This window comes from Microcaecilia unicolor, chromosome 3, assembly GCF_901765095.1.
Source record: "Microcaecilia unicolor chromosome 3, aMicUni1.1, whole genome shotgun sequence".
In the NCBI taxonomy this organism is placed as follows: domain Eukaryota; kingdom Metazoa; phylum Chordata; class Amphibia; order Gymnophiona; family Siphonopidae; genus Microcaecilia; species Microcaecilia unicolor.
Genome location: NC_044033.1, coordinates 155998206 through 156020835, shown reverse-complemented (window position 1 = coordinate 156020835; position 22630 = coordinate 155998206). Strand labels below are relative to the sequence as shown.

At 45.4% G+C, this 22630-nt stretch overlaps 1 protein-coding gene across 1 annotated transcript in view; it reads left to right on the top strand.

Annotated features, from left to right (window-relative positions):
- Positions 1–22630, top strand: part of YIPF4 (Yip1 domain family member 4) — an 88129-nt gene that overhangs the window by 17712 nt on the left and 47787 nt on the right. Inside the window, 1 exon segment of the mRNA XM_030196514.1 lies at positions 17427–17598. Coding sequence (XP_030052374.1) covers positions 17427–17598 — 172 coding nt within the window.

Sequence of the window (22630 nt, the reverse complement as noted above, 5' to 3'; positions counted from 1 at the left end):
TCTTTTTTTTTTATTTTTTCCACAACAGGCCTTTAGGCTTAAATGGAGAAAATGGCTAAAAAGCTTGGAGTTTTTCTGGAATGAGAAAGTATAAGGAAACTTATACTTGAAGAGGCCAAATGTAAGAGGAAGAACTAAGAAAAAGTCTGAAGGGACGTTTTGTCTTTATTAAAATGGCTGCATTGCACAAGTCACAGAGTCAATTATTTTGCAATTAATGTTAGATTTGCTGATGAAAACAAAAACAATAACCGGACATTAGGAGTAAAGGACACTAGGCACATCATACCAGTGAGTATCTGCCAGAGTTAGGGGAAGGTGTTTTAGAAGATTTTGAAATTAAAAAGGAACACATTCTATGTATTGTAACTGATAATGCTTCAAATATGTTAAGCACAATTGAAAAATGAAGGAAGTTGATGAAGAAAGCAGCAAACAAATATCAGAAGATGACAGTTCTGCAATTCAAGAAAGCTGTGAAAGTTTGGATGATATTGCTGAAGAAGCATCTAAGCTTATTACCATTCAAACATATGCGTTGTGCTGTTCATACTCTGCAACTAGCAATAAGAGATGGATTGAAGGATCGTCATGCGACTACACTAATTAGCAAGTTGAGGCAAGTAGCTGTTGCAGCCAGGATCCCTAAAACAGATGCTATTCTGAAGAGACGTGCTGGAAAAGGAGCCATTTGGATCAAGCAATGCGCTGGGGGAAGCCACTTACTTGATATTAAAGCGTTTGCTTGAACTAAAAGACTTTCTTGAAGAACTGGACAATGTAAATGTTTCATTTAAAAGAAAACCAGTGGGCTCAAGTTACAGAATTAGGCTACTTTCTTACCCTTTTGCTGTTACAAGAAGCTGCAATATGAAGATTTAACACCAGGTAAATTCTTCTTGGAATGGAAGGGCTTGATATAACCTTAACAAAAGTGGGGGTTTAATTGCTGATGGCATTGTATCTTCAATGTTGAAAAGAGAGGAGCTCTTGCTGGATAATCAAATTCTCTTAGCTGCTATTTATGTTGATCAATGAGCCGAATTTTGTTGAGCAGTGACCAAATTGCTACAGGAAAACAGGCACTCTATGACATAGCAGTTCGCATGAAAGGGTTGCTACCTGAAACTCATAACCACTGGATGAAGCTAAAGCTATAAATACTGGTGGTAATGGTAACTCAGGTTCATCCTCTTCAAATGAAGAAGAGAATTTTCAAGCCTATTTGGACAAAATGGAAGCTTCAAAGCAAAGCAATGTCGGTTAAGCAGGAAAAGCAACCTGTAAATGTCCATATAAAGAAATTCATGCAAGAGTTTTTTAAAGGATTAAAAGAAGTGGAAAAGTTTGACCGCTCATCAAACTGACTATAGAAGAAGCCATCATTGTTTATCCAGAGATTGTCAGTGATGCAGCTAGAACCGTAACAGCAATGCCACCCACCCAAGTCAGTGTTGAAAGACTGTTTTCAGCACTGAAAATAATCAAATCAGATTTAAGGGCTTCTATGAAGGAGGATCTGGCAGAAGCAATTCTGTTTCTAAGCAACAATATATTAGTTATTTGGATTATGTTTAACAGCTATTCTACAGCTATATATGCCAAGTTTTAAATAATATATAAGTTGTTTAGGTTTTCCAAATGTTTTTGGTTTATGTAGGTTAACTTTGATTTTGTTTCTAATTTCCAAAGGATGTTGTTGTCGAATTTCCAAAGGATGTGGTTGTTCCAGATTTTTATACTTGTTAATGCTATGATGACTTTATACTTGATAAAAAAACAATAAACATAACCTTGTTTTTTATGTGTGTTTTTTGTTTAAACTTTAGGATTAATGAGTATTTATAGTTTCTTTAATAAATAAAATAAAAGTCACAATGACATAGATTTTAAACCCAAACATTAACATGCAGCCTTGCATGCTGCACTCTTTCAGTCAACATGCAAAAAAAAAATACATATTAAAAACTGAGGAGTCGGAGGTACCATAAACTGAGGAGTCGGAGTCGAAGGATTTTTGTGCCGACTCCACAGCCCTGTTTTCCACCTCTGCTCTCCTCAGCACCTCACGTGATCTCCCCATCATGGTAATTTAAATACTCCCACTCAACCCTATCAAAGGCTTGAGCATTTTAGACCACACACATAGTTTTTTCCTTCCTATTAATAATGTCTATCAGATTAACGTCCTTTGAACCTATCCCCTAATTGGCAGCCCTGCCAAATCCCATTTCATCATAATAAGGTTGGGGAGAATGCTGTATAATCTATTTGCTAAAATTTTAACAAAATTTTCATGTCATCCTATATAATATTCTTACCACCAACGTTCTAATGTTGGGACTGCCTGTGTCCGTGGCTTCTGGAGTTGCTGAGCTAGGCTCGCGTAGCCGGATGGACATCACTAATAGCTGATTTCCCAGGCAGGGGGAGGAGTAGGGAACGCGCGGTGTTTCCCTACTCCTCCCTTCCTGGGAATCAGCGACAGTGCACCACTCCCTGCCACTTCAGAGCAAGTGGCAGGGAGTGGCACATCAAAAAACTACAAGCGTGGCACCACAGAACCCCCCCCTCGGCGCATCACCCAACCCCCCCCCCCCCCCTCCAGCCAATCAACCCCCCCCCCCCCCCCCCGGCGCATCAAAACCGCTCGCCACCTGCAGATGCCCGTAGCAACACTGTCCGGCCGCTGCTGCTTCTCCTGTTGAGCAGCAGCAGCCGCTACAAAAAGAAAAGAATCGATAATGTTTTTAACCCAGCCCAATCATTCACAAATGCCCGCGTCTTAAACGCAGTCTCTGCAGCCGCTCCTCCTCTCGCCTCCACCTCACTGCCCCTGGAGTAAGACCCCAGAGGAGCACAGTGACGTGACAGGCGAGAGGAGGAGCGGCTGCAGAGACTGCGTTGTAAGACTCGGGCATTTGCAAATGATTTGGTCTGGGTTTAAAAACATTTATCACTTAAGCAGCAGCGTCTGGACAGCGTTACTACAGGCATCTGCGGTGGCGATGGGGTTTGATGTGCTTTGGGTGAGGGGGAGGGGGGCGTTTGATGTGCCGGGGGGGGGGGGGGATTGGTGATGTGCCGGGGGGAAGGGAGGGTCGCTGGACATGGATGGCTGGAGGTGGGGCAGGGGAGGTGGGGGCTCACACTCACTCACTGTCTCTCACATGCACTCTCTCTGACACACTCCCTGTCTATCACACTCTTATCTCTCTGTCACACATACACACAGTCTCTCACACAAACACACACGCTGTCACTGTCTCTCTCTCTCTCTCTCTCTCTCTCATTCTCTCTATGACACACACACTCCATCTCTCACACACACTCTCTCTCAAACATACACACTCCAAGGAAAACCTTGCTAATGCCCGTTTCATTTGTGTCAGAAACGGGCCTTTTTACTAGTTGTTCAATAAAGCAATTGAACGATTACCAGCACAGCTCGTAGGATCTTTCCTCGGCTTGGACAATATATCTACATTAGCCTTATACGCGGACAAAGGTAACGGGCTCCTTCCACAATTTTCACCAACAACCTAGCCAGAATAGAGGATACTCTAGGATTTAATAGTACTCGGTGAGAAACCCATCATCTCCCAGTGATTTCCCCTTGGGAAAATTAGCTATGACCTTACTCACTTCCGCTTCAGTGATAGGGGAGTTCAAAAAGGCTGTATCTTGCTGATCCACTTGCGGAAGGTTCAGCCCTCGGAAGTAATCACTCCTAGAGCATTTAAGTTCCGATGAATAAAGAGACTTGTAAAACAGCTGTTACTCTTGGGCTATCTCTTCATGAGCAACTTCACATCCCCTGACACAATAATTATCTTAGTGACCCACCTCTCACTTCTTCTTCCTCAGTTGCTAAGTCAATAGTTTACCTATCCGGTTGCCTGTCTCTATATAATCCCCTTTTGTTTTGCGCATACCATACACAATTTTCCCAGTATCCAACTCAGTCAACTAGGTTTTAAGTAACTTAAGCCTGACCCGCAACAAATTTGATGGATATCTCTCATACAGTTTCTGAAGAGAAATAAGTTTCTCTACAGTGTCCTGACATTTTTGCAGGTAAATTTTTCAGACTCGAGCCACTTCTTGGATAAGAATACCCCGCATATATGCTTTCACAACATCCCACACCATTCCTGTTGGAACCTCCCCAGTGTCATTCCATTTAAGGTATTTAACTCAGCCCTTCACCGAGACCCTCTAGCCGCCCTATGATTGAACACTAGCTTCCCAGTGAGCAGGGTGTGATCTGAAATGCTTATGGGATGAATACGATATCTTTCTATTTACCAGCTAAGGATTTAACCACCCACAAATAATCCAACCGGGAGAAAGACCTGTGCCCAAGAAAGCACAAAGGCAGACGGTCTGCAAACTCCAAGATGGAAAACAAAAAAAGCAGATCGTGTAAAAGTGAAATGTAATTTATTTAAACAATATATCAATACTTATGTAAATACAGACAGCTGTCTGTATTTACATAAGTATTGATATATTGTTTAAATGAAAGACCTGTGCCTCCCTGAATAACAAGTGTACTACTGCCTCGCAGTGGGATTATAAAGTCTCCGTAGATATCTAGGTCATTCTTTAAAAGCCCTCTCTTTAAAATGGCCCCCTCCTTAACCTATGCCTGACTTCTTTTGCGTGTTCTGCCCATCTTCCCCAGAGCAATTTTCATGTCATCCCACCCCCCTACAATGAGCTCATCCTTCGTAATGAGGTCGATGTGATTCAGCAAATCTGTGAAAAAGAGCCCTTTGAGCCCACAGGAGCATAAACATTCAATAATGTGAATTCCCATCTATTAATTCTCCCTGATACCCAAGCATATTGCCCTTGAGCATCCCCCTCCCCCCGCCCCCGTACTATATTCTACAAATGGCACATTCTTGTTCACCAAGATCGCCATCCCTTTCGATTTGGATCCTCCAGAAGAAAAATAAATACTGGGTCAATTACCCCTCCTAAGTTTTAACATTTCAACTCCTGCAATAACGCTATATCCGCTTTGAGATCCCTTGACTGACACAGAATTCACTTTCATGTAATAGGGTGGTTGACCCCTCCTACATTACAAGTAGTTAAGCTAACCCCCTCCATAAGGTTCTGAGCAGCAATAATAGCACCACTGACCCTCCCCTCCAAACCAACACCAATCCCCATGTCACCCTCACTCCCCTTCTCCCACCCTCCCAGCTTCCCCAATCCATCCCCTCCCCATACCAACCAGAGCTCGTTCTGCTTCCCTGGTCTTCCCCCCTCCCCATCACATATCGTCAGTGAAAAAATAAGATCCTCCAAGTGTCGCTACTAGTAGAATTTGACCAAAGGAAGAAGATATGCTTCCAAAAAAAAAAAAACTCCTATGCAAAAATCAACTTTCTTCTTCCACAAAGGCACCTGATCAGCACTTCAGTCACGTGAGGAGTGCAGTAATCCACCATCAAGATCACACAACCTTTGTCTCCCTTCTGCATCCTATAATCTAGTGATTTATAGGTAGAGGATTTCTGCTGTCGAACAATTCGCAAAACGTGGTCTGCTTCGGAGCATTTTAACTATAAATTCTCTGGGAGAGAGATAAATATCGGGCTTGGGTCGCAGTTCCCGGTGGGCCCTCTTTATTTCATATGCTAGCTGAGACACTTAAGCAATAGTTTCACTCAGAAAGGTAATGCTTGCTGCTCCATCTGGTATGCCATAAATTTGAAGATTTGACCTTCTGTACCGGTTTTCTAGCTATTCAACTTTGGTACTCAAAAACTGCACTTGTTTGCTCATTGCCACCATGAGGTTCATGCTTGTTTATTGCACTACTTCCACTTCATATATTCACCCTTCTATCTGATCCACCTGTTCAGCAAGCTTTTCCAGGCGTGCTTTCGACTTAAGAACTTCTCTGCAATCTCTAGTTTGGCAGCCCTAAATTCTTCCAACACCAGCACAAGGGCATCATCCATAGGGTGCTCGAGGGGTTTCAGAAGCAGGGTTTTATCTGCTTGTACACTTCTGGTTTGAGACGCGTCACCGATGTCTCCCAGCTTGACGGCCTTATCAGCCTACAGATCTTTAATTATTGGGGTGCTCTTCCCTTTGAGTATGTGCGGCATTATACCAGTTTATACGGAGTCAGAGTGACACAAACTCCAAACTGCACCCACAATCAATATTGCAGCAACACTGGTAAAAGGGGCAGGGAGAAGAATTCGTGGAGCACTGTTACCTGCATCCACCCAGCTTGGAGGCTATACCGAAAGTCCAGTAGTTAGAATTTTTGTTGTCTACAGAGCCTCCTCGGTCCTGGTCCTTCGTATCATCTATCTTGTGTGGGCAGATCCTTGATGTTAGCACCATGTTTTCTAGGGTGGTCGTTTTAGGTGATTTTAGCCTGCACATTTTAGCCTGATAATGTTAATGATAGTTTAGCAAGTGATTTTTTTTTATTGTTATGAATCATTTGCAATTTGACATTTGTATACTGATTACGGGGAGATCACGTTATGACCATATTACTCCCATTTTGAAGTCCTTACAGTGGCTTACTGTAAAGTTTCACTTTCAGTTCAAAATTTTGCTGCTGGTTTTTAAAGTATTGAATGGCTGTATTTCTCCAACACTTAGTTCCACTTTTAAGATGTTATCAACCTTGATGTACTTTAAGATCGCTTCAAAAGCAACTGCTTGAAGTTCCCTCTTTCAGACAGGTTCATTTAGAAGAGTTTAGATCTTCTGTATTTTATGTTAAAGGCCCTAAATTGTGAAACAGCCTGCCTATTGAACTTCATTCTGTGCAGAACATTGCCCAATTTAAGAGAGATTTAAAAACCCATTTGGTTGTTCAAGCATATGGGTTATTACATTTAATGAGATTGTACTGTATTTTACTGCTTTGTGTGCTTTTACATTAGAGTTGTAGCAATGGATGGATTTGTATTAGTGTATGTCATGTATTTTGTTGTACTGGTGCATTTTGTATGTAATTTTGTTCCCCACTTAGAATAATTCGGATATAGTGGGTTAGAAATAAAGTTATCCATGAAAAATGTCATGCATTAGATTTAGTGTCTGCCTTTGATTCTTCATTGCTGACGTTTTACAATTGGGAGCCTGGACTGTGGTCAGATCATTACTGTTGCACATTTACTCTTAATTTTTCCTCTTCTCAGTTGAAGTTAACTCCTTTTCGTAACACCAGAACTGGGAGAGGAAAAATTGATAAGGTATCCTACTGGTTTTCGTTGTTCCAATTTGAACAAAACCAAAAATGATCCAGGTATTTTACTCTCAAATTGGAAGTCTTCTGCTTTGAAAGTTTTAGATGCTATTGCTCCCGAGTGTGAAGTTAAACTAAATAGGCTAATTCTCCATAGTTTTCTGTTGAGATATTGGTGCTAAGAGATGCCGCTGTAGACTAGAACGCTGTTGGTGAAAATCTAAGGAGGAGTCAGTTTTAAAAACAACTGGAAAGAATTGTTAAAACAGTATAAATCAACAGATGAACAAAGTCCCTTGCAAGGCACACAAGTGTAAAAAAACAAAACAAAACCCCACAGTGAAGGTGCCACCAAAACAGAAAATGACTAGATGAAGTAGATAAATAAATGCAGCTTTGATAAAAACATCCAAAGACTTGACACAAATCATGTTTTGGCCACACGGCCTGCCTCAGGAGTCTTAGAAAAGGATGAATTCAACTGTTCTACTACTCAAGTCTCGCGCAGTAATCTAATGCACCTTAAACACAATTCCGGTTAGGCAGAGTCCTGATTGAATCTCATCTATTTATTCATAAAAGTATCAGTAAAATTGTAGATTGGTCCTTTCTCATGCAACTTATATTGAATGCAGATAAAACTAAGGTTTTATGGTTTGGTTTATACATCATTCTGATATTCCTGATTCTATTTTTACTGAAGAAGGGAAAATTCTAAAGGTGGAAAGGGACTCTGGAGTTTGGGGATATGCTTCTTGACTCTTCGTTGTCAATGGAACCACAAGTTAATAATGTAATTTTGAAGTTAATAATGTAATTGTCCAGTTGTCTATTTTAGCTTTACTGAACTATGGTAACCCTAGGGGTGGCAGCAAAGTATATTTCCAAACTCCAGTTGATTTCGGAGCTCTGCAGCTGAATTGACTTTCAGTAGGTCTAGGTTTGACCATGTCTCTCCTTTGGTTGCTGGTTCAGGCAAAGATCTCTTGTAAAGTACTGTATTTTGTATTTAAACTATTATACAAAGTTTGCTCTGAGGACTTATCATAAATAATCTTTTAAACACCAATTCAAGTTCTCGGACTTGTAATTATCTTGCCTTGGCATTTCCATCTGCAAAGCATGTTGGATTTAAGGCAGCCTTTTCGCACTCTATGTTTTTTAGTTGTTCTTCTTTGAAACAGCCTTCCCGTTGAGATTTGCCTCCTGAAGGATTATTTTATCTTTCCTAAGGCTTTGAAGACTTATCTGTTTTCTTGATATTGTAAATGATGTATTTTTAATTTTTTAGACTCTGTTTATTGTTTATAATTTTTTTCTATTATTCCTGATGATTGTATCAGTGCTATTTAGTTTGTATCTCGCCTTGAATCTCATACAAGGGAGTTGGTGGGTTATAAACCCTCTATAACATAACAGAGTAGAACTTATGATTAGGGGCATAGATGTTACAGAAAAGCAATTTGCGACCCCATAGTTCCCCAGTGAGTAGGCGTACCAGCTCTCTCCATCTTGAATCAACTTATGAAGGTGGAAGGGTAATTGTTTATGGTTCAGAACTGTAACACCTCTTTGTCTCCCATTAAAAGCTTAATAACCAATGTCTGTCAACAATCCCCTCTTTCGCTTATCATGCTCATAAGCAGCAAGGTGCATTTTTTGGAGATAAGCAATATCTACTTTTCTGGAACCAGGAAAAAAGTTTCTTCCTCTTGATGGGGGAATTTATACCAGCTACATTTAAAGTAAGCAGTTTCAAATTAACCATTATATAGATCTAAACAATGTATAAAAACAGACAGCCTGAATACAGATTACCCAGCAAGTCCCCCAGCTAGGCTTACCAGGCATGGAACTCGTAGGATACTTAGGAACATCCAGAGGATCTAATAATAATCCCCTTATAGCACACATATGCTAAAACAATGCCCCCAACCATGCCACCATTAAGAAAAGAAAAAAAAACTCCCTGACATCCAGTCTCTCATGCACACAGTCTGTCACCCAAACCCAGACATTCCCCGTTCCTAACCCCCTTCCATGCTTCTTCTGCCTCTATTCGTACCTCCTTCTTACCCCAAACCCAATACAGAAACCCAATCAGAAAAATATTAACGCGTTCCCAGAAAAATCTGCATTATCTAGAGGATAGTGAATACGTTGAACACAAATGAACACTTGGACTGTACCTAGAAATCATGCAAACCAACCATTCACAGAGTATCATATTGTGACTTGGTATACAGCATGAAGAAATATGTTTAAGAAAATAACATCGTCCATGGTAAAGAAAACATGTAGGAACACCCGATAAAGCTCAGAATCACAATATCGCAATCCGAAATCTCCTGAACCCACTCTCCTGCCAGTGCAGTAACCAGCAAAACTACCAAACCAAAAACGTAATACTGATAATCAGGACTGCTAGCACTTCACAGATCAAAACACATGCAAAAAATAGTTGCTTCTTAAGCCTGAATATCCCCAAGCTACTGAAAGAGAGCCCTCAGAACATACCACCACGTTTAAGGCAATATCATTTGTTTTTTATCCGGTGGGACAGCACCTCTTTCATAGGGCTTTCTCTTATGTGTGTGTATTTCTCCGAGGATAAGCAGGCTGCTTGTTCTCACGACTGGGTTGACGTCCACGGCAGCCCCCACCATCCAGAACAAAAACTTCGCGGGCGGTCCCGCACGCAGGGCATGCCCATCGCACATGCGCGGCCGTCTTCCCGCCCGTGCGCGAGCGTTCCCACTTTTTTTCGATTTCGCGCTGGAGAGAGACGCGTTATCGTCTCTTTCTCTGTCAGCCCCGGGAACCGGATCACGGCCTAGCCGTGAGTTTTTTTCTCTGAGTTCTTCTCTTTCTTTTGTACGCGTTCGCGTTTCTTTTTTCCAAAAAAAAAAAAAGTTGTTGTTCCCTCGTCATCTTAGCCGCGGGGGCGCCTCGTTGCGGCCTTGTGGCCGCGCGGTCGTTTATTTTCGGGTGTGCTTTTCACCGCCACCATAGACGACTGCGATTTTTCCGTCGATGTCCTCGAAGGTCCCGAGCGGATTCAAGAAGTGTGGTCGGTACGGCCGGCAGATCTCGCAAACCGATACCCACGCTTGGTGCCTCCAGTGCCTTGGGCCGGAGCATAATACCAAGACGTGCACCTTGTGTCTCGGCTTGCGGAAGCGGACACGGGTGGCGAGGCAAGTTCTTCGGGACTGTCTTTTTGGAACTTGTGCCGGCCCCTCGACGGCATCGGTGTCAACGGCCGGATCTTCGGTACCGGTACCGATGTCGACGAAATTGGCACCGACCCCAGGAGTACAGGTACCGTTGGCCCGCCGGTCTGCCGGCTGCGCGGGCAATCGGCCCCGGCCACTCCCTCTACCCAGGGCCATCGGGACCGAACCCTGTCAGACCCAATTCCTCGAAGGCCGGGGGGGTTCTACCTCCTCTTCATCTTTACCACCCAGCGCCGATGACGGGCACCGAAAGAAAGCCAAAAAGCACCGTCATCGGTCGCCAACGGTGCATGGGACCACCAGCTCCGGCGCCTTCAGAGATGACTCGATGCCGAGGAAGCGGCAGTGCCGAGAGGAGCGTTCCCCCTCGGTCGAAGAGGTGTCGCTGCGTCTGTCCATGGGTGCTTCGGTACTGTCTCCTGGACCCGAGCAGCTTCCGGCACCGACAACCACACCGGCCCCCCTGCCTTTCCCGACAGCGGGCCTTGACGAGTGCCTCCGAGCCATCCTTCCAGGGATTTTGGAAGGGCTGATGCACCAGGCTTCGCCGGCACCGGGGGTGCTTGCGCCCCCGGTGCCGTTGATGGAGGCGCTGGTGTGCTCCAGTCCGATGCCAAGGCCTCCGGCACCGACGCCGCTTGCGGCACCGGTGTCGACCGCCACGCAGGTGGAATCCCCATCGACGTCGATGGAGGGAGCTTCATCCCCGCCGACGCGGGAGTCCACCGCTCGACGCCACCATCGAGGACATGGTTCCTCGCAGTCGAGACGGGCCCGGTTCAGGTCAGAGCTGCAAGAGCTCATGTCCGACACCGAGGAAGAGGCCTCGTGGGGGAAGGAGGAGGACCCCAGATATTTCTCCTCAGAGGAGTCTGAGGGCCTTCCCTCCGACTCCACTCCTTCACCGGAAAGGAAGCTCTCGCCTCCTGAGAGCCTCTCCGTCGCCTCCTTCGTCAGGGACATGTCTATTTGCATTCCCTTCCCCGTGGTCTCTGTGGATGAGCCGAGGGCTGAGATGCTCGAGGTCCTCGACTATCCATCACCACCTAGAGAGTCTTCTACAGTGCCGTTGCACAGTGTCCTCAAAGAGACACTGCTTCGGAACTGGCTGAAGCCATTATGTAACCCCACCATCCCTAAGAAAGCGGAGTCCCAATACAGGATCCACTCGGACCCAGAGTTGATGTGGCCCCAAATGCCTCATGACTCGGCGGTCGTGGACTCTGCTCTCAAGAGAGCACGGAGTTCGAGGGATACCGCCTCGGCGCCCCCGGGGCAGGAGTCTCGCACTCTGGACTCGTTTGGGAGGAAAGCCTACCAATCTTCCATGCTCGTGACCCGCATCTAGTCGTACCAGCTCTACACGAGCATTCACATGCGGAACAATGTGAAGCAACTGGGCGGACCTGGTCGACAAGCTCCCTCCGGAGCAGTCCAGGCCCTTTCAGGAGGTGGTCAGGCAGCTGAAGGCGTGCAGAAAATTCCTGTCCAGGGGTATCTATGACACCTGTGATGTGGCATCCCGAGCTGCGGCCCAAGGTATAGTGATGCGCAGACTCTCATGGCTGCGTGCCTCTGACCTGGACAACCAGCAACGGCTGGCGGATGTCCTTGCCGGGGGGATAATATTTTCAGCGAGAAGGTCGAGCAGTTGGTGGACCAACTACATCAGCGGGAAACCGCCCTCGACAAGCTCTCCCACTGGGCGCCTTCAGCATCCACCTCAGCAGGTGGACGTTTTTCCCGGGCCAGGCAGGCTACGCCCTATGCCTACAACAAGCATAGGTACACCTAGCCGGCCCTAAGGCCTCCTCAGGCACAGGGACAGTCCCAGCGCGCTCGTTCCCGTCAACAGCGTGTGCCTAAGCAGCCCCCTGCGCCTCCACAGCAAAAGCCGGGGACGGGCTTTTGACTGGATCCATGGGAACATAGCCGCCATCAAAGTGTCCGTACCAGACGACCTGCCGGTCGGAGGGAGGTTGAAAGTTTTTCACCAAAGGTGGCCTCTGATAACCTCCGACCAGTGGGTTCTCCAAATAGTGTGGTGCGGATACACCCTGAATTTGGCCTCCACTCCACCAAATTGCCCATCGGGAGCCCAATCCTTCAGCTCCCATCACAAGCAGGTACTTCCAGAGGAACTCTCCGCCCTTCTCAGCGCCAATGCGGTCGAGCCCGTGCCACCCGGGCAGGAAGAGCAGGGATTCTATTCCAGGTACTTCCTTGTGGAAAAGAAAACAGGGGGGATGCACCCCATCCTAGACATGAGAAGCCTGAACAAATACCTGATCAAAGAGAAGTTCAGGATGCTTTCCTTGGGCACCCTTCTACCAATGATTCAGAAAGACGATTGACTATGTTCCCTGGATTTAAAGGACGCTTACACCCACATCCCGATACTGCCAGCTCACAGACAGTATCTCAGATTCCGTCTGGGGACACGGCATTTTCAGTATTGTGTGCTGCCCTTTGGGCTCGCCTCTGCCCCATGGGTGTTCACGAAGTGTCTTGTGGTGGTTGCGGCGTACCTACGCAAGCTGGGAGTGCACGTGTTCCCATATCTCGACGATTGGCTGGTCAAGAACACCTCGGAGGCAGGAGCTCTCCGGTCCATGCAGTGCACTATTCATCTCCTGGAGCTGCTGGGGTTTGTGATAAATTACCCAAAGTCCCATCTCCAACCAGTCCAATCTCTGGAATTCATAGGAGCTCTGTTGAATTCACAGACAGCTCAGGCCTTTCTTCCCGAAGCAAGGGCGCAGAATCTCCTGTCCCTAGCTTCCCAGACCAGAGCGTCTCAGCAGGTCACAGCTGGGCAGATGTTGAGACTCCTGGGCCATACGGCCTCCACGGTTCATGTGACTCCCATGGCTCGCCTTCACATGAGACCTGCTCAATGGACCCTAGTTTCCCAGTGGTGTCAAGCTACCGGGAATCTAGAAGATGCCATCCGCCTGTCCTGCAGTTGCCGCAATTCGCTGCACTGGTGGACCATTCGCACCAATTTGACTCTGAGACGTCCATTCCAAATCCCGCAGCCCACGAAGGTGCTGATGACGGATGCATCTCGCCTGGGGTGGGGAGCTCATGTCGATGGACTCCACACCCAGGGGCTGTGGTCCCTCCAGGAACAAGATCTTCAGATCAATCTCCTGGAGCTCCTAGCGGTCTGGAACGCACTGAAGGCCTTCAGAGATCGGCTGTCCTACCAAATCATCCAAATTCGGACAGACAACTAGGTTGCAATGTATTACATCAACAAGCAGGGGGGCACCGGATCTCGCCCCCTGTGTCAGGAAGCCGTTGGGATGTGGCGTTGGGCCTGCCAGTTCGGCATGCTTCTCCAAGCCACATATCTGGCAGGCGTAAACAACAGTCTGGCCGACAGACTGAGCAGAGTCATGCAACCGCACGAGTGGTTGCTCCATTCCAGAGTGGTACGCAAGATCTTCCGAGAGTGGGGCACTCCCTCAGTGGACCTTTTCGCCTCTCAGACCAACCACAAGCTGCCTCTGTTTTGTTCCAGACTACAGGCACACGGCAGACTAGCGTCGGATGCCTTTCTCCTCCATTGGTTTGGTAGTTTTGTTGGTTATTTTTTCCAAAGACTTTGGAGAGGTTTAGTATATAAGTGCAGTAACCAGAGCAGGACCCCCCGCCATCTTGGGATCTTTTGGAATAGATTTACCCTGTGTTGATTTTGGTTCTGGGGTCTTTACAGGCATGCCACTTTCCAACCTCCGCAAAATGATATTTGCAACAAAAACAGGCACAAGATTAGCTTGTAGGCACAAGCCACACAGATAAGTGTTTTTTTTGTTACTGTAGTACATTCGATGTACCATTCAGCTTGCAGCTTGATCTACAGTTTTTGATTGAGTCTATGTATTCTGTAGCAACAATTCATGAGTAACCACATGCAGAGGTCTGTGGTCAGGACTCTACTTTTGAAGGTTTTTTTAAGTTTCCTTTGATGAAGAGAGGATCTATTTGATCCGGTTTAGCTCTAGAGATAAGTTATATCCATGAGCTCTTTGAGGACGTTTTTTCCTTCTATAAATTATACAGTGTAGATAGCTGATTACATAAAAAATACTCTGGTGTGGAGGGGCATTTTTTTCTTCTTCTTTTTTTTTTTTTTTTTTCTTCCGAAAACATCCACATCCTAGATAGTTTTGTGCTCTAGGCTTTCCATTTTTGAAAAAAAAAAAAAAAAAAAGTCCAAGTGCAAAACGCACAAAATCAAGCCATTGAGATGTAGGAGGAACCAGCAATCGTAGTAAACTGGCCACACAGACATCCCAGAAGAGCAATGGGGCACCATAGGGGCATTGCTCTGGATTTAATATAAAAGCTCCCAGATACACATCTCACTGTTACCCCCTTATACTGTATGCTGAGCCTTCCAAAACCGACCACCCCCAACTGTACACCACTAAAATAGCCCTTATGGGTGAAGGGGTCACCTATATGTGGGTACAGTAGGTTTTTTGTGGAGGGCTCACAGTTTCCATGACAAGTGTAACGTGGAGTGAGGTATGGGCCCAGGTTCCCTTCTCTGTAGTGCACTACATTGACTACTACACTACTCCAGGGACCTGCTTGCTGCTCTAGTAGAACTGGCTATAACATCTGAAACGGTCATATAGACTGTTAAGTACTATTTTCATTCACATCTTAGGGGGATGGGAGGGGATCAGTGACCACTGTGGGAGTAAGGGGTTGTCATCCCTAATTCCCTCCAGTGGTCATTTATGGCACCTTTTTGTGCCTTATTTGTTCTGAAAAAAGGTCTAGACCAAAACATTGAAGTTTAAACCTTGACGTTTTTCTTTACTTCCATTATGGCTATAAAACGTCCAAGTGTTAAGAACACCCTAAGCCCGCCTAATCCTGCTTCTAACATGCCCCCTTGTGATTTCGACACACTGCAGATGAATTTCATCGATAAACATCTGCAAAATAGGTTTTGAAAATACCGATTTGGATGTTTTGAGAAAAACGTCCAAATGCTGCTTTGTGACAGTTTTTGGATATTTTTCTCTTTCAAAAATAAACCCCATAGCGTGCAGGGAGTAAATGCAGTTTGTAAAACACTTATAACCTGTGTTTTATATGTGTAAGAATATTGTACATTTTCTGTTTCATAGAATGTGCTAAGAATCCCAAGTTGGCTATGATAGTTCCAAAAAACCCAAATATTGATTCTTTCATGCTTTTTTCTTTTTCTTTTTTTTTTCAGTCACCCTTTTTAAGATCATATCTTTTCAAATTACATTTTGAGGTTGTTATCCTTTTATTATGAAAAAGAATTTGATGTGGAAAGATTGTACTGCAACTCAGGAGACTTATTCCTTTTCCTTGTACCATGGGGTTTGCAGAACTGGGTCATGCCAGCAGGTGATGCACTCGAGCCTAAGACAGTGGGAAATTAACAGAGGAGCAACCTGCAACCTTTAAGCCTATCAAAGACAGCTCTTTTAAGGCTGGAAAAGTGTACAATTTTTAGGTGACAGCAGGAAAAATATTTTTATTAGAATCAAGGATAAAAACTGACACCTCTTTTCTTACCTTATTTCTCTTTAACTCGTTCATCTCCATCACCTGTAATCATCCACTCTTGGGCCACAGCAGGAGCAAAATCACCAAGGGGCAGATGCACTAAGGTCCTCTGAAGAGCCCTTCCCTTACCGATTCCAAAGGGAAAGGGAATGCAAATGATCTGCTCGTTGTAGCTTACTTGCATTCTCTATTCCCTCGGAAGCCAGTCGGCCGGTTGAGCATGCGCAGAGCGCATACCTTCACTAAAAAAACAATCAAACCCCGTACCTCACAGCTGATCTCTCTCCTCTTTCCCTGAGCCGGCAAGACGAGGAGTGACCCAGCTTCCACCCTTATGCCTAGGGAAGAGGGACCAGCTGTGCACCAAGAGGTGGGGAAGGAGATGAACCCGACCCTCTCGCGAGTCGCCCACTCTGAAACAGCAGGGCAGGACCAGACACAGGCTGCCTCACTCAAAAAAACAACAAAAAAAAGGACGTCCCTGATGGGACTTTTTTTTCCCCTGCATATTTTTTGATAAGCGTCCTTCTTGGACGTGTTTTTCTTATGATTATGCCCCTCCTCCAGGTCTCTCTCAGCCAATCGCAGCGCATTTAGCTGTCACTGGTGTCAGCTAAATGTGCTGTGATTGGCTGAGAGAGACCTGGAGGAGGGGCATAATTGAAATAGAGGTCCAAATAGTTTTTTGATTTGGACGTCGTCGCACGTCCCAATTCTTTCCGGCGGTGGTCAGTATAGGCAGTAGAAGGACACCCATCACAAAAAAATCTGGGGGAAAAACGTCCAAATGCTTGTCAGGAACGTCCTTTTTTTTGTTTGTTTGTTTGTTTGTTTTAGTGAAGGACGTACATGTTAGGCACTTTAGACGAGCACTTGGACGTTTTTTTTTCCAATTTTTTTTTGTTGTTAAATTTATAGAAGTTTTTAAAGGCGAATAAATCCTGCACAGCCCCAACGAGAGGTGCAGACCTCCCGTTAGATTTTGCACGGTTTGGCAATCGGAAAACGGTAGTTCATCTCATTACAATACGATTTCTACACATTATAATACTAATTTGCTCATCTGCATTCCGTTTTCGTTAGCTGCTACCATGATCAGAAAATGGCTCGGAGAAGCCTTTTCTGCATGCCACGGTTTACTACTTAAGGAAAGCTTCTCTTCAATATTCCTTTATTCCCGGACATAAATTGTGTCATTCCAAATCTATGTAAAAAGATTTGTTTCCATAAAGACCAGAATTGTAGGACCAGTGTGCATTTTAATTAGCAGGTTTTTAAATATATCATCAGACTCTTATTAACTAATTTACACTGTTTTAATATAGTAAACTAAACAGGAAACAAAGGATTCTCAACTTGTCCTCTTACTAATGAACTTTCTTATGAAATTGCAGGGAGGAGTTGGACATTGATCTGAAGGATATTTATTACAAAATACGATGTGTGTTGATGCCAATGCCCTCTCTTGGGTTTAACAGACAAGTTGTGAGAGATAATCCTGATTTCTGGGGTCCTCTAGCAGTAGTCCTGTTTTTCTCAATGATTTCTTTATATGGACAGTTCAGGGTAAGTACGTTGATATGTTTGTCGTAGTCTTCCCCATCCATTACAGAACATAGAAATTGTTTTAGCCATGCCGCTAATAACCCATTGAATATCAATAGAGACAAAAGCCCAATTTTTGCTTAGTATTTTACAAAAGATTCACTTAAGATGAAACCTTTGTAAAAATATGTATAAGAATGCAGAAAATAATTCATGAACTTTGTAAAATAGCTGTTCCTGCTATCCATTTTGCAAATGTGTGCTAAAAATTGTGTTGTGGTTTTGAATATGAAAATCCTGGTGTTTACATGTGTAAGAATTAATTTTACAACCTATGCATTTTGGTGGAAATGCCAGATTTTACAAAATTGGACATCCAAGGGAGTCAGTAAATAAGCAAATCTAGAATACTCTGTTAAATACACTTCCCCCGAGTTGCTCATCAAAATGAAGAGTTAACTGACATGCATTCCTCAGAATAGGCATAAATTCCGATTTCTAGTGTTTATATTGCCATTGAAAAACTGGAAATGCAAGCATACTTTTTCTGACTTGTTAAAATCACACCCACAACTTTCACACTTCAAAACCACACATGCTGTGGGCCCAACTATATAAATAGTGGTTTTTAAAAATCATCTATTTGTATACAGTGGAAGCAGTGCATGCAAGTTTATCACATAGATATTCATTGTGGATATCCTGAAAACCTGACTGGCTGGGTTTGTCTCAAGGACTGCACTGAAAACTCTGGTACAGAGGAAAGATGTTTGTCTTCTATTTGCTTTGGTATGGAGAGCTCTTAAAGGTGATTCTAAGAATTCAGTTACCAGTAAGTAAGGATAAGACTAATTGACAAACAGAAGGGACTTTGGAAGATCAGGGTCCTGCTGCAAATATATTTCTTAGCTGCTTTCAGCGAGCATCTCTTACAACTGGAGTCCATAATTTTTTTATGGCACCATGATCAAATTTAATAACCAGGACTTCCACATTCCTTAACTGATGGAAGGATTTTGAGACAAAGGTTTTATAGTTGTCTTGTGAGTACAGAAAACAGCAGTATTGTAGAATGGTTGAATAAAATACAGGGGAGTTAGTCTCCCAGTCTGGTTTGTGAACTTGAATCCCAGAGCACTAATATTTATAGTCCTGTTTCTGCCATTTAAAATCTGCCTTAGAGGTATCGTAGCACATCACAAGGGTATGTCCAAAAAACAGAACTCCCACCTCCCAAAACCCAAGCCATGTGGCTTCTGCTTTGCTGTTGTCATAACTTTTTGGGTGGGGCAAAAAACCCAGGTTCTTAAAATTAGTCAGTTGCCACTTGGCCCAGAGTGAGTGAAGTTATGACTACCCCAAGTCACAAAGGGTAACCATCATTCTACGAGGACAAGCAGGCTTCACATTCTCACAAGTGAGTAGACTATCCTCATTGCCCTGGATTCGGCACGTTAGCCAGTATAGAAAAAAGTTCAAAAGCCTTTTGGAGCGTGAGCTGTGTCCCACCGTACTTTCGCAGAGCACCTTCCTGCCCACAGCATATCCGCTTCAGTTCTTTTCCGCAAGAGGAAGTAGCTGCGCTTTTTGTTGCAACTCACATGCCCGGGAAGAGCCCTCACCGCGCGTTTTTTCTTCTTCTTCTTCTTATTTTTTTTATTATTTAAAAAATAAAATCCTGTTCTTAGTTTTTTTTTACCACGTTTAAGTTTTCTTTCTTTTTTCATCGCAGGTTCCATTTAGACCTGCCCGAATGGGTTTATTATTTTTGTGCCTTTTCCTTTTTTCAGGCACAATCGCGACTTTTGATTTTGCCGGAGCCATTTTCCCTTCCATGTCATCGTAAGACTCCCAGTGGCTTCAAGCATTGCTCCCGGTGCAACTGGACCATCTCAAGTACTGATACACATTCTTGGTGTATTCAGTGCCTTGGGCCCAACCATAGACCGGCAAATTGTGTCCTTTGCTTTCGTATGAAGAAAAGGACACAAATTTCCCGAGAAGCCCAACAAGAAAAACTTTTTGGAGCTTGGTCTAGTTCTTCGACATCAAGGTCGGCGACGTCAACATTGAAGGAAGCATCAGCGTCAGGACTCCAGGTAGGGATGGCTGCAGCAAACACTGGGACACTGGGAGCAGTGAGGTGTCGAGTGGATCTCCACCTGCCTCAAGGCCTCCTGCTATGCAGGTCCCCCAGGACCGACCATCATCGAATCTAACACCGAAGCGACATGAGGATTCCATGTCATCTTCATCGGCACTGAGGAGTTTCGATGAAGTCAATCTCCTTCGACTCACAGTCCCGGGAGCTCCGGGACACCAAAAGACTCGGCACTTGAGAAGCATCGACGCCAGGAGGGCCGCTCCCCCTCCATCCAAGAGGTGCCAATGCATTTGTCTCCCAGCAGCCAAGATCCTGCTTGCGCACCCCAGGCAGTTCGGCAACCAGACCCCACACCAGCCCCCTCTGCCTTTACCGATGGCAGCTGTCGATGAGCATATCCGGACCCTGCTCCCTGAGCTCTTGGAGGGCTTGATGCAGCGATGTGCATCGGGGGGTGCCTGCCATGCCTTCCGCTGCAGCCCCGCTTGGCCCTCAGCTCCGGTGTCGATTCCCTCCCAGGCTGGTTCTCCTACGATGTCGGAAGCTTCGTCAGAGTCGAAGCAGGAGCTGGCTCCTCAACACCGTTCTCGAGGACATGGGTCCTCCACATTGAGACGGGCCTAGTCTCGGACATTCCTGAGGGAAGTGCTGTCCGACACTGAAGAGGAGCACTCGTGGGAATCAGAAGAGGATCCCAGGTACTTTTCTTCCAATAAGTCCTATGGCATCACCTCTAACCCTTCCCCTCCACCTGAGAGGAGACTGTCTCCACCTGTCTCTCCTTCACCTCCTTTGTACAGGAAATGGCAAAGGCCATTCCATTCTCCATAGAAATGGAGGATGAGCTCAGGGCCAAGATGCTCGTGGTCCTGAACTACACCTTTCCACCTAAAGAGGCAGTGATGGCTCCTCTCCACAAGGTACTCAAGGCAGTCCTCGTACGGAACTGGGTATCCCCTCTGTCTGTCCCTGTGGCCCCCAAGAATATTGATACCCAATATCAGATCCACGGGGAACCTGGGTTGTTGAGATCTCAGTAACCCTACAACTCCATGGTGGTGGATGCCGCTCTCCAAAAAGCCATGAGTACTAGGGACTATGCCTCGGCTCCCCCAGGCAGAGAAGCTAGAACCCTGGACTTTTTTGGGAGAAAAATGTATCAGGCCGCTATGCTCATCACCCGTATCCAGCCATACCAGCTCTTCACGAGCATGTACTTGCGGAACTCGGTGAAGCAGCTGTCGGACTTGGTTGATTCTCTCCCATCGGAGTAGGCTGAACCTTTTTGCCAGTTGGTCAAGCTGCAGAAGGCGTGTTGCAAGTTCTTGGCCAGGGGCACTTAGGACACTTTTGATGTGGCATCCAGAATCTCTGCCTAGGGTGTAGCAATGCGCGGACTCTCCTGGCTTTGTGTTTCTGATCTGGACTGTTAGGCCCAGCAGAGAATGACGGATGCCCCTTGCTGGGGGAATAATCTTTTCGGAGAGAAGGTCAAAGAGGTCGCTGACAAGATCAAAAAGCAAACTGAGGCTATGTCTTCAATCTCCCGCCGGACATCTTCTGCAGCCACCTCCTCCTCCAGGAGGTATTTTGGTGGGTTGCGGAGTGCTTCCTATTCCTACTCCAGGCCTAGGTACATTCCTGTGGCTCGTCAGCCTACTCAGCCCCAGTGCACTCGTTCTCGTCAACCGCGTGCGCCCAAGGCCCCTGCTGCTCCTCAGCAAAAGCAAGGGACGAGCATAGCCACAGTCAAAGTGCCATGCCAGATGACTTGCCGTTTGGAAAGAGGTTAAAATTTTTTCACTGAAGTTGGCCTCTTATAACCTCCAACCGGTGGGTTCTTCAAATAGTCTGTCTTGGATACACCCTCAATCTGTTATCCAAACCTCCAGATTGCTTACCGAGAGCTCATTCATTCAGCTCTCAGCACAAGCGGGTACTTGCAGAGGAACTCTCCGCCTTTCTAAAGGCCCAAGCGGCCAAACCCATTCCAACAGGGGAAAAAGGGCATGGATTCTATTCCAGGTACTTCCTTGTACAGAAAAGGACAGGGGAGATGCGTCCCATCCTAGACCTGAGAGCCCTGAACAAATTTGTAGTCCGAGAAAGTTCATGATGGTTTCCCTAGGCATCCTTCTTCCTATGATTCATAAAAAAGATGCATACACTCATATCCCGATCCTTCAGGCTCACAGGAAGTATCTTCAATTTCATCTGGGAACACATCACTTTCAGTACCGCGTATTGCCCTTTGGCCTCGCTTCAGCTCCCAGGGTTTTTACAAAATGTCTAGCAGTACTACTACTACTACTACTTAGCATTTCTATAGCACTGCCAGGGTTACGCAGCGCTGTACAAGTTTAACATGGGGAAGGATAGTCCCTGCTCAAGAGAGCTTACAATCTAAAGGTTACAAACTATGTAGTCAGTGTAGGTACTACTACTATTACTACTATTTAGCATTTCTATAGCGCTACAAGGCATATGCAGCGCTGCACAAACATAGAGGAAAGACAGTCCCTGCTCAAAGAGCTTACAATCTAATAGACAAAAAATAAAGTAAGCAAATCAAATCAATTATTGTGTACAGGAAGGAGGAAGGTAGGTGGAGGCAGGTGGTTACGAGTCAAAAGCAATGTTAAAGAGGTGGGCTTTCAGTCTAGATTTAAAGGTGGCCAAGGAAGGGGCAAGACGTAGGGGCTCAGGAAATTTATTCCAGGCGTAGGGTGCAGCGAGACAGAAGGCGCGAAGTCTGGAGTTGGCAGTAGTAGAGAAGGGAACAGATAAGAAGGATTTATCCATGGAGCGGAGTGCACGGGAAGGGGTGTAGGGAAGGACGAGTGTGGAGAGATACTGGGGAGCAGCAGAGTGAGTACATTTATAGGTTAGTAGAAGAAGTTTGAACAGGATGCGAAAACGGATAGGGAGCCAGTGAAGCTACTTGAGGAG